This window comes from Pongo pygmaeus, chromosome 22 (genome assembly GCF_028885625.2).
Source record: "Pongo pygmaeus isolate AG05252 chromosome 22, NHGRI_mPonPyg2-v2.0_pri, whole genome shotgun sequence".
Classification (NCBI taxonomy): domain Eukaryota; kingdom Metazoa; phylum Chordata; class Mammalia; order Primates; family Hominidae; genus Pongo; species Pongo pygmaeus.
Genome location: NC_072395.2, coordinates 44,509,961 through 44,523,247, shown reverse-complemented (window position 1 = coordinate 44,523,247; position 13,287 = coordinate 44,509,961). Strand labels below are relative to the sequence as shown.

General features: G+C 38.0%; 1 protein-coding gene across 7 annotated transcripts in view; it reads left to right on the top strand.

Moving 5' to 3' along the window:
* SCAF4 (SR-related CTD associated factor 4) overlaps positions 1-11,710 on the top strand; it is a 62,033-nt gene extending 50,323 nt beyond the window's left edge. For all 7 annotated transcript variants that reach the window (XM_054468488.2, XM_054468486.2, XM_063659813.1 and 4 more), the window contains exon 20: positions 10,387-11,710. In XM_054468488.2, the coding sequence (XP_054324463.1) occupies positions 10,387-11,345 (959 nt within the window). In that variant the 3' untranslated portion in view covers positions 11,346-11,710. The remainder of the gene's footprint in view (positions 1-10,386) is intronic.
* Positions 11,711-13,287: the final 1,577 nt, after the last annotated feature.

Here is a 13,287-nt window from a genome sequence, read left to right as displayed (position 1 = left end):
ACTAGATATCTATAGTTTTTCCAGTGAGCGAGACTTAACTGAGTTCTTGGATCTTAACTTGTGAAACGTGGCAATATTTTTAAAGTAGTAGGCGCCAAACAGTTGTTCAGTGGGTCTCCAAAAATTCTGTAGTGAAGCCTGATTATACTGGAAAGAGGCAGTGGGTGCCTTAGGGATGGTTTGGTTGTATCATCAGACTTAAGTGCGGGTGTTAGTTTGGGAGTAATTAGTTGAGTTGTGCTACTGAATTTGGAGGGAATAAAACCAACTTTTAGAGATTTTGATTCTTTTAGTAATACTGATAATCTGAAAATATAAAATTACTTGATGCACAATAATTGATTATTATTTGATTTTAAAGAAATCTCACACAGCAAAATAGCTACAGTGGTGGTAGTTTCATAAAAGCTAAAGGTTAACATTCTACAGTTGTTGGTCACTTAGGAGAGAAGGAATATTACAAATGATAGCAATTCAATTCATTCTCTTTACTGTATAAGTGTTTGTGTTTACTTTTCAAAAACTTTTGTATAACATGTATCTCTAATATGTACAACATATTTTTATTAAAAAGTTCATTGTAAATGTAAAGTTTGGGTTACTTTGGTGTTCCAAACAATAAAAAAGAATACACAAAAAAATGTTTGTTTGTGTTACCTATCTCTGCTGTGTTACTAGTATATCCAAAATATCTTTTCAAGCAAAAACTGTTCTAGGTCGAACTCATTCCTTTTATGGAAAATCAAAGCCTCTTGACAAGTATGTTTATTCATTAATTATCAATATGAAGAGATTACCACCAGTTTTTGTGACACTACTGTAGCTGATGGTAAAATTTATAAATAAGAATTGAGTATTTGTAAGATCACTTCCTACTTGTAATTTTTGTTACCAAAGGTTTTAAAGCAAGAGTCACAAGTTGGTGGCCTGTGGCTGAATTACTAGGCAGTGGTGTGATGCGCTGCAGTCCTGGCATGGCTTCAGTAGACATTTGAGTTGATGATTCCAGATTTGGACACCTCAGGAAATTGTGGGGACAGAATTGGTTTGTGAATTATATTTAAACAAGCATAAATGTTTTTATGCTATCATTATGATCCCTGAAACTGCCTAGAAGATGAATAACTTTGCCAGCAATATCAATGCCAGTATCAATTGGAATTTGATTTTAATGATTTCACTTAAGTTTGGATTTCTTTGCCCAGTTTCTGTCTAGAATTTTAGATTTTTTAGTAGCTCATTTTTAGCAACACTTATTAGAACATTAAAGCACCGGTCTACTAATAATGCACTAGTTAGCCACTGACATTAAAAGGAATCCTGAAGAAAATTCTAGAAAGTAGAGTTCTTAAAGTACTAACATAATGCGTAATTTTTTAAAAAACAATTTTTGTGTTTTAATTTTGTTTGAATTTTGATGTTTGGTTACATTATAAGCTAGAGTGATATATCAGGTATTTAATTTGGTACCCAAAAAGCCTGTTTACTTATCCTATAGAAGTGTTGTTCTTTGAAAGCTTTAAAATATTTGAATTGGTACTCTAATTATTGTATTATGTTATTCCACTAGTGTTATATAGTAGAAATGGTTCTTAAATACGAATTACAGTACCTTCAACTTAGTATATAACATTGTTCATTGGACACAGTGGATAATGCAAAATAGTGATTAATCTAGAACAAATACTTGGCATGGATATGAATTTACACATGAACACACCATAGTTTCTCACAAGGCAAAGCACTTCAAATGAAACATGGAGAAAGTCTTGCAGAAAACCTTGAAATATTTTAACACATTGTCTCCATTTCTCCTGGGCTGTCACCTCCTAGGCTGCTCTAGAGTGCAAGTCTGAAGAATGTCTTAAATTTAAATCTCTCTGAGGGACATCTTGAGGAAGGTGGGAGGGGCAGTAACTCTGGGCTCTAGATTGATTTTGGTAGACAAAAATCAATCTAGATTTTTAATTGCTGTAAAGAATTTCAGGTAAGATTTTTTTTTCCAACTAGTATTGAAAATAAAATTGCCTACAGATATTCTCATTCAGTGATAGAAAGTTAACTTTAGATTTCAAATTTATTGACTCTAATAGTGAAATTTTAACTCATAGCTATTGCACTTTGTCAATTATAGTAACATACTTAAGTAATTATTATTATGCTAACTGAAATTCCAAAAAGCAAATCTGTAGGAAGTTGACCATGCAGAGCCTACTGTACATTATTTTGAAAAAACCAAGCATTTAAAAAAGATAATCATTCTCCAATTTCACTTGTAATTCTGTTTTTATGTATTAGATGTTATCAAAACATAATATACCCTTATGCCAAAAATAGATGAGTCACATCTCAGTATATCTGCATTATATATTATTGAAAACTCAAATTTCTCTTAAGAATCTCTTGCTAACATTCCAAGCATCATTTTAAAAATATAATCTTAATGTATAATACAATCTGAAAGATGCTTTTTCTCATTCTTTGAAAATTAGCTCCTTATTCTTCCATTTTCCCCAGCTCTCAGAACATAGTGCCTTCTATAAGAATAACCTAGGAGTGTTTTCAGAATAAATAGGCCTAAATGTTATTGGTGAATCTAGGCAAAGGAAATAACATGTTGGTTGTATTGTTATTTCAGTTTTCTGCAGGTCTGAAATGAAAAAAGGATAATACTTGCTGATTAAAAAAAAAACCTAGGGATATACGCTTAGGGATCTTCAGGCATTGATGAAAGAGATGAGTGGTTGATACATCTTTTTCTTCACGTGGGAAAATTTCATTTTTAGTTCATGCAGAATGCCACAGTGACACTCATTCTGTAGAGATCAAATCAAAACGGTGGAACTGCAACAAAGAACAGAAAAGGAGGTTGAAAGAAAACATCCTTTCTCAAAGTTCAAGTCCTCCTAGGTTTATGCTGGAAAGATTCTTACCACCCTGGGAAAAGACCTGGAGCTTGTAGCCTCTATTCTTAATACCCTGAGAGGTACCTTCTCCTTGATGAGGTTGGTCATCACCTCTGCAAACACCATTCACTCATATGTTCAATAAATATCTAATCAATAACCATTGTGCCAGGCACCCTTCTAGGTACTAGAAATACCAGAATGAACAAAACAAAACCTGTCTTTCTGGAGTTTATATTTTCGCAGACCTGGGCTAATAATTTAACATGGAGATGTTTCTATGAAGAGAGTAAAACAGGACAGTTAGGCAGTATAAGGGTGTAACACGGATATGTACAATTTTAAATGATTGTTAGGGAAGGCATCTGAACCAGTAATGAAGAGAATACCCCCGTGTAAATACAGAGGAAAGGAATGTAGAGTGAGGACCAAAGGAAAGGGGGCCTGAATTGAGATGGGGCATGGATTGTTGAAGGACCACAGCAGGAAGGGAAAGCAAAGGGACGAAAGTGGCAGGAGATGAGCTTAGAGAAGGTTGTTGAGCACTAGGCTTTGAGCGCAGTGGGAAATGGTGTAGTCTTTTACCCATGCCATGATCTGATGTACAGTTTTTAAAGTATTACTGTGGCTGTTAGAGAAACAGACTCTAGAAGTTGGTAAGAGTGGAAAGGAGACCGGTTCTGATGCTGTTGCAGCAGATGAGATGGGAGCTAGCCCACGTTGGACTGCTGCAATGGAAGTGATAAGTGGTTAGAGTCTGAAGATATTTTGAAGATAGAGCCTTCAGAATTGCCATATTACTTAAATACGGAATGTGAAAAAGAGTCAAGAATGACTCAAGTTTTTTATGTGAGCAACTGATAGATGTAATTGCCATTCCTGTGATGCCCAAATCTGTAGGAGTGGGTTTGAGGGGAGCCTATCATATTAAAATGCTGGATATTCTAACTTTGATACCCAGGTACAGATGTCAAGTAAACTACTGGTAACATCTAATAGAGCTGCAAATTCTGGCATCTTCAGCAGATAAAGATAATTTTTAAAGCCACAGGAGCCTGTGAAATTACCTAAGGGGAGAATATAAATAGAGAAGTGGTAAGAGGTCTGAGGACAAGAATTCTTCAGCATTTGGCAGCTAAGAATATGATGCTGTGAGACTAAGGTAGACATAGTTCCACGTGCCAGAAACTCTTAAGCAGTTTGTGTATATCAATCATTTAACCCTTGCAGCCCTCAGGGTTATCTTCATTTTATAGATGGGGAGACTGAAGCACTTGGAGATGAAATAACCTTCCAAGGGTGACATAGCTACAAATAGCAGTGTTAGAATTCAGGGTAGCCTCACTCCAACAGGAGCCTGTGCTTTTGACCACTGTCTATTCTGTACTCTCCAGCAAAGGATACTGAGAAGGTACAGCCCGTGGGCTAGGATACAAATGTAGAGGGAGATAATCTGAAAGCCAAGTAGAGTTTCTAGGCAGGGAAGAGGGAGACAGAGGTGAACTGTCAGATGACACTAATGGATCAAGAAAGAGTGCTGCGACTTGGCAGCTGGATTTAGCAAAATGAAGGCTCCTGGTGACCGTGAGAAAAGTACTTTCATTGGATTGATGAGTTCAAAAGCCCAGTTATATAGGGTTGTAAGAGAGTGGGAGATGAAGGATACAATTAGGATTTTGAACATCTCAGGAGATTTGCTATAGAGGAGAAAAAATGGGGTAATACCTGAAAGGAGATGCAGGGTGAGGGAGTTTTTAATTTTTGTTCTTGTTTCTGAAAGATGGGCAAAAACTACGGCATACTTACCATTGGGAAGCCCGGTAGAGGGGAGAATGTTGGTGCAAGCAAGAAGGGCTGTGTGCTCGGTTGTTACGTAGGTGAGAGGGGATAGATCCAGGATACAAATAACGGGTGTAACCATTGGAGCACGGACAGTCACAGACAGTAGGAGTAATGTGGATTCAGGTGCAGGTAAATTGGTAGATTTCGTGGCATGTGGGTGGATGAAAAGTCTTTTTCTAAAGACCTTTTTTAAAAAATGATAAGCCAACTAGGGTAAAATATGGTATATTCATATCACGGAATATTAGTAATAAAAAATGAAGGACTTAAACATGCAACATGGATGAACCTTGAGAAGATAGGCCAAGCAAAAGTCAGTCACACGGGACCACATATTTTATGATTCCATTTATACAGAATGTTAATAGGTAAACCCACAGAGACAGAAAACATTACGTGGTTGCTTAGGGATGGGACAGATGAGGGGAAAGCTGGGGAAATAGAGATGGCCCACGGATGCAGGATTTCCTTTTAGGGTAATAAAAATGTTCTAAAGTTGATTGTGATAGTTGCCCAATTCTGTGAATATGCTAAAACCATTGAATTGTACATTTATGTGGGTAAATTACAGGCTGTGTGAATTTTACCTTACTAAAATTACCAAACAAAACAACTAAGAGTAGACAGGATTAAGGAGGACCTTGAACATGTGTCCTCATCCAGGACATGAGAATGTGGATTGACTAGGAAAATGTTAGATTACTGGCCAGAATGAAGGGTGCACTTGGGTTGTAGTTACAGAAATTTGAAATGAGAGCAGTCAGCATACTCCACGTCCAGGTGGAGATTAGGCAGAAGAGTTGCATTTAAAACCAACATTGGGGATTTTCCAGGCAGGTATGGTGAGGGAGAGCCATACCTCCAAAGCAGGTAAGGATTAAGATAAAAACATGAAGGGCCTGGCGGGGCATGAGCCTGGTGGGATTGAAGATTGTTTGGGGAAAGGAGATCTGGAGAGAATAACCTGGAAAGAGGAGAAGCAGGTAAAGAGTGGGGTACTTGACATTGGGAATTTGGAAGTAATGACTTTATTAGTGATCAAACATCTAGAGCTCCTAGAGATGGTGGCTCTGGTAGAATGGAAGATAGGGTTGTTGACCAAAACAGGTAGAGGAACTGACTCGTTCCTCTTTTTCTGTAACGATCTCACTGAAATTTTGCATCCTCTGCAAAATCCTCTGCAACTGATGCAGTTGGTCACTCCCACAGTATTTAAATCAGGCCTTTTACATTTTATGTTTTGTATCTGTCTCCCTGACTGCATACACTCTGTGGTCCTTGACAGAAAGCCACCCTATTCATTTATATGCCTTTTGTATCCCTTATGCGCATTCTCCTGAGATTTCAAGGTCCACGTTGGACTCCAACTATGAAATCAACCTTCCTTTCTCCCACCTCCCCAGTAACCCTTTAATGTACTTGTTCTTTATTTCACACCATTTCAGGCATCTTCGCTGTAGATGGTAATGGTGTCTCCTCACCCCCTTTTTTAATTGTAAAACAACTGTTTTTTGGATCGTCATAGGAAATATTTACAGATTCTTGGTTATTTTTAGTTAAACTCCAGTGTGTTTTCCATACTTCTCAAATTTGAATTCAGGCACTTAAGAGCCGTCACTGTTTTGGTCTGCCCTAACGCCTTGCTGTATAAAAAATTTGTTTCCCAGGTCTGAGCCCTTTTTTGTTTCACCTGTATTCCAGGGGAGTTAACACCATCACTCTTCTGATCTTGCGTTGACAGCTGCATCCGCTCATTTAAGGCAGAGCTGTGTTCCTTCATCGCTTACACCCCGTCCTTCCTGTCCACTAAATGTCTTCAGTGTGTCCTCCATCTCTAGCACCTCTCTTTCACTTCAGTCTCTTATCACTATCACCGTCACTGCTGGATTCTCCGAATAAGTGCCTAACTACTCTCGAGGGGCCTTCCCCTCTTGGCTATCCTGTACACTACTTGCCAGAAGGATCTATCAAAAACAATCATAGAATCATTTATCCCTGCTAAAAATTCCTTGGTTTTCTGCACCACTAGAGGTCAAAGTCCAGGTTCCTCCTCATGGCATATAGGGTCTCTGAATTGCCCTGACTTATCTCTTCAGCTTCATAAACCTCATCTGTATTTTCTCCTTTCTTCTTAGTTTTCATCAAAAGTCATTTTATTGTGGTTCTGTGAACCGCACACACCACTGCTTTACGTTGCTATATGCCTTTTCAAAAGCTGCTAGTAACGTCTTGATAGTAACGTCCTTCCGTAACTCACTGGCCTTGTCTATTTTCCTTTAAGATCCAATTCAGACACCCCCGATGACTGCCACTCAGATTCACACACCAGCTTTGTGAGTCCCACCTCTATACCACCATGCTAGCTTGTGCCATCTCCTACAGTAATTGAAATTTGTCTATTTCTACCAAACTTTGTCCCTTTTGAAGGAAAGGACTATTAAATGAGTTAATAGAAAATTCAGATATTTAATACATAATGTGAATGAATTGAGTTTTTTAAAAATTTGTAACTTTAGAAAACTCGTCAGTGATTTCGCACATCATACTTCCAGATGAAATGAATAATTGCTTTGAATGCCCTTTTCACCTGGGTAACTCACAATATACTCCAATGGTTTATGCCTAATGCCAGCTTTCCTAATAAGGACTTCCTAGCTAGCATGCTTGCCGGTCTTCTGCCACCTAATGTGTTTTTAATATAACTGATTATAAAAGCATTACATGTTCACTGCAAAAGGGAAAAAAAGAAACTACAGATAAAAAAAAAATTTTTTTGTGGTCTGAAGGCCATCTGGGGCTATGGGCATCTTCTATCAGAAATCTATAAATTTAGTTGGCTCTCAAAGGGTTAAAAGGAAACCCAGCTGGCCACATCTTTTTAGCTTTATTTACAAAGAAGGGAAAGGATTTGAATGTATAATGTTTTAAGCAAATGCCACACACAAATATCCACATGTATCAAACAAGTAGGCAATTCTTTATAAAAAATTGTGCTTTTGTATAAGGTTTATGATTATTGTAAATTTTAACCCTGTTAATTTATACCCTCAAATGAATGCTGTAAAGTACTTAAGAGATGTGATCCTTCAGACTGGGGTTTGTATTTTATCATCAGGGCCCATTTTCTCTCTTCTGTACAAAGTTGAGGTGGCTTTGCATCCTTTGGCCACTGTCAGATACTTGAGGAAGCCAAGTCATGGGGCAATCAGGAGTAGGACCTTTCCATTGCCCTTCAGGAATCACTTTCCTTTTGAAGACTCATCTCAGCTAAGTTCTCTTGTTATAATAAGATGCTTTGAAACTGTTTCCCCCGTTTTTCTGGTGTTATTTTAAAATTTGGCTTGGCCACTTGAACCTATAGATAGGCACCAGAATGTGCTACGCTGACCTCCATAACAGTAAACATTGGTCATTTTAGTCCTGGAAAACAAATCTTTACTGATAAAAGGTGATGGGAAAGTAAAGTTCTGTTTGTTTCAGGTGTTTCTATATAATGATCCCTCTAATAAAATAGACTGTGCCTGGGCATATACATTTTATGTTTTGGATTAAAGTCCACAGGTGTTGGAACTACACTATTCCTTTACAAAGTGAAAGCAAGGACATGTGCTTCTGTTGCCCCAGTGTATGGTATATACTCAGTAAATATTTCCCAAATGATGTGAAGAGTGTTTTATTTCTATCTGAGATACAGTGTAGCTGGTGTCCTGTACATGTTCATTGGGATTTTCCCAAAGTGTCTGAAGAGCCTGTGAAGGGACAGAGCCATCACCTCATCCATTTCACAGTTTCTGGCGTTTTTGCTGTGGTAATCAGCATTTCCAAACTTTAGACCTGACATGAAAGCTCAATGTATTTTTTCCAGTTACCGAAGTACTTGACTTTAAACTATAGCAGGTGTTGAAGAAGCAGGAGGAGTTGATTAAGATTTTAATTATCAGAAATGGAAAATGTTGTGTTTGTTTTTTGCAAAATCAAATGTTTAGTAGGATATTTATTACTTTTCTAAATAGATGTGCAGAATAATTTCAGCAGTTACATGAGCCAAACACTGAACTCACTCTCATGTATTTTATCCTATTTGATCTCAACAACTGGCAGGTATTATTACTATGCCCATTTTATAAGCCAGAATACTGAGGCACATGTCCAAGATTGTATTTCACTGAACATAATGTGTTTATCTTTAAGCATTTAGAAGAAGATATTTTTGTTCATGTAAATACCAAACCTGGTGAGTCTTTATGTTAAAAGAGTATTATAAACCAGTTTACATACCTTTTCAGGTCCACTTTAGTGCTGAAGTGTGACGTACTATTGGACAACACGTTGTGGGTAGCAAAAACTAAAGTAGAAGTTCTTATTTAGCATGATATAATTATTAATACATAAAATCTAGAAACAGGACTTGTTAGTTTGCTAAAGTAGGTGGGAAGAAGTTTATTCAAATTGTAAACCTAAAATAACATGATGCTGGGGAAGAAAGAAAATAACTAGTACTAAAGTATTGGTCATTTTTCTGTCAGTGTCACCCAGGTATTTTTCTTACCATTGCTAACTGATCATAACCCATAACTTGCTCAAAGACCTTTCTGCAGCACATGGGTAAATAGCATATTCTTAACAGTATCTGGAACATTTTCCATTATCAGAATAACTCCTTTCAGTCATAGTATTATAGTACTTGTCTTGTAATATTTATATTTGCAAAAGAATAAATTGAGAGATTCCAATGCTTTTCTGTTACCTAAGTGGTGAACCCCAAGCAGAAAATGACAGGTTGTTGACCTTGTGTGACTCTTATATCAGTATGAGCAAACCCTCATGTAGATGGGAAAATAAAACCAAGAAGTCACTGTTATTTCAGCAGCACCAACCTTACCAGACTTGCCACCTTTGGAAGAATGAATAGAAATAATGAATAGAAGGTGAACAGCTGAACATTGAGTATTATTCAGGTCGTGATGGCCTCGCAAGTTAAATATCGTGCTGTGCCTTGAAAAAGGAACTGTAACAATAAACTTCACATTTGCGTATGGATCTTTGTTTTGTAGACATTAGTGTTTATTTGATGCACATTGCATAGTAACTGCATGAGGCATTTTAATAATATGGACTAAGTGTAGCATGAAGTCAAGGAGATCTTCCTCTTCCCTGGGTTTTCTAGGTCAGTGACCTCATTTTTTTTCTAGTAATAAGAAGACTTAGGGTGTAAATTTTCTAAGTGTGCACCTGCAGTATGCTTAGTTAGCTCGAATAGTTACTGATAGTGAATGTATTCATCTCATTAGGACTTAGCACACTGTGTTTCTCAAATGTATTTGGAATGGGAAAACAGCTTCTAATGAAAGCTACAGGAGATTTTGACATACTCTTTGAAAATTGTTATTACCATTACTATTTTATTTTCCAGTTTATTCTGGCCTCTACCTGTATTACTTTAAAAATGTCTTTGCAATTGCTTGCCTTAGGTTGTTACTAGGCCTCACACTGGGTTTGTGACAGGTAGAGTGGCAAACAGTATGAAATTTGAAGATTGTGGGTTGAATTTTATTTTGCTTTAAGCTCCACAGAACACAGCTGAAACTGGAGTGCCATCTTCTGTGGTGTTTACATTTTTATTTTTGTCATCTTTTAGGCACTCAAGGAGTTGCCCCCGGTCCTGTAATTGGACTTCAGGCACCATCTACTGGTCTTCTTGGCGCCCGGCCCGGTCTCATCCCACTCCAGCGCCCTCCAGGAATGCCCCCACCTCACTTACAGAGGTTCCCTTTGATGCCACCCCGTCCCATGCCACCGCACATGATGCACAGAGGCCCACCGCCAGGACCAGGGGGCTTTGCGATGCCTCCACCTCATGGAATGAAAGGTCCCTTCCCACCGCATGGCCCCTTTGTTAGGCCTGGTGGAATGCCAGGGCTCGGGGGCCCAGGGCCAGGCCCAGGGGGTCCTGAAGACAGAGACGGAAGGCAACAGCCGCCGCAGCAGCCACAGCAGCAGCAGCCACAGCCGCAGCCGCCCCAGCAACCACAGCAGCAGCAGCAGCAGCAGCCGCCACCATCACAACAGCCTCCACCAACACAGCAGCAGCCACAGCAGTTTAGAAATGATAACAGGCAGCAGTTCAATTCAGGTAGAGACCAAGAAAGGTTTGGAAGAAGATCTTTTGGAAATAGGGTGGAAAATGACCGGGAACGGTATGGGAACCGTAATGATGATAGAGAGAATAGTAACCGTGACAGGAGAGAGTGGGGAAGAAGGAGCCCTGACCGGGACAGGCACAGAGACTTGGAAGAGAGAAATAGACGCTCTAGTGGGCATCGAGACAGAGAGAGAGATTCTAGAGATAGAGAGTCTCGTAGAGAGAAGGAAGAAGCCCGAGGAAAGGAAAAGCCTGAGGTGACAGACAGGGCAGGTGGTAACAAAACCGTTGAACCTCCCATTAGCCAAGTGGGAAATGTAGACACTGCTTCAGAACTTGAGAAGGGGGAGTCTGAGGCTGCAGTCCTAAAGCCTTCTGAAGAGTTACCTGCTGAGGCTACCTCATCCGTTGAACCCGAAAAGGATTCTGGCTCAGCAGCAGAGGCTCCTCGTTAGAGACTGGAATTTGTGAAAATGTGACAGTGATACTTCCTGGAGTGTAGAGCTTGAGGTGTACAGATGCTGTATTATATCTGCTCCCGCTGTACTGCAGCCCCGCGCCAGCTGGTGGGGAACTGTAAGCAATTTGATTGCTTCCCTTCTATTTAAAAATAGCCACAAAATAACAAAAAATACTGAAAATATGAATAAATATTACCCTTTTTGCTGTAACTTTTTAAAAGTTTTGACTTTAAAAAGTTTACAAATCGTAATTAGAAGTGCTCTCTATTTTTTTTTTTTTTTTAATTTAAGACAAGGTAACGGTGAAAGCTCCTCAAAACAATAGGGATGTTTTTAATAAACTCTATTTTCGTAACAAACTTTAATGTGTGCTATTCTTCCTACACTGCATTAAGGTGGAAAAGGATTGTTCACCATCAAAATTTGAGCTGTTAGTACTGTATTGGAGTCTAAATTAGACTTATTTGATGAAAATAGACATGTAGTTATTCTCATTTTCATATGTAATACTTTTGATTTTTAGTGTTTCAGTCATAAGGTAAAGGTTAGTTGTTTTAATGTCAATTGAAAAGCTGTGTTTGCAATTCAATCGAGGTTTTTTTTTTTTTCCATTGGCTTTGTGGTATATGTTGCCCTAACTAACTTGTAAGGAGATTTTGCTGGGGGAAAAGTTGGATCCCATTATTACACGTTGTACTATAAATTATCTGACTGCCTGGGTATTACGTTAGAAGGTTGCATGTGTGTGGGGTTTTTTTTTTCCAACCATCCCATTGAATTTTTCAAAAGGGTAAAAGAATCAAGGTTAACATTTGCAACCTAAAAGCTTTTTGTTGTGTTTGAGGACTTCAATGCAACCTATTATTGTTTCCTTATATAAGCCTTGCCTGTTGCCTTTCTTCACCAGTTTTTTAATTCCCCTGCTGGGCAGAGGTAAACGAACTTTTCCCCCACATATACTTTGTTTCTTTTGCTTAAAAGTTGGTGGGTTAAATAGGAAAAATCGTTGTAGGTTATCCAAGAATTATCACATGAAGACATCCAAAGCCAAGTCAAGCCTTCATCTGAAATTGCAGGAAATCCAGTGCCAAGACCTGATGTCACACTATCCAAAAGTATTTATGGCCTTGAAGTTGTTTTGAATTACTTTTTTTAAACTCCTCGTTTCAGTATGCTGAGCAGTTAACTTTGTCTTTGCCTTCATCCTCAGGCGAAGCTGCTTTATTACTCTGGTTTTTAAATAGCAGCAGCAAGACCTTTGGTTTGATGGTGAGAATATATCTAGGGCAATGTCCTTATACTCCTGCCTTTAGAAAGTGAGAGAAAAATTGTTTTATATCTAAATTTAAATTATAAGACTTGTCCTTAATTTTACACTGGCCCACTGAGTTTAAAAGTCCTAACAAATGGCTTTTGGAAGAAAACGTGATTACCCAACATCCAGACTTGAAGGACTTACAGCCTGTATTTCCAATTTAAAGTACTGAGAGAGACCATCCTATATGCACATGAAAAAACTGGTAGTGTGATTATATTTGAAGTTTTAAAAGGCATAAGTGAGTCTCTAATTAGAGTTATTCCACATAGGCAACAAACTACATTAGGGAAATGTGTTAAATACTGTTTTTTAAAAATTCTCTACTGAGATTTAAAGAATGGTTGTTTTAACCACTTACTGTGAGCATATTGTTCTTTACCATAATTTTAACACTTTGGAAACACTACAGATTTGTGTTCCCAATTTAGCTTTTCCTCTCCTAAATTCTCTCTCCTACATTTGATAAAGTACATATTTATGAACAAACAGCATTTCACTTATTTCTGGTTTATCAGAAATAATATTCTACAATTTCCAATTGAATAATTTAGTCAAACCTGAGTTAGGTTAACATTTAAAAGCATTCTCTCAGGTACATAAATACATTAAGAGAAAGTG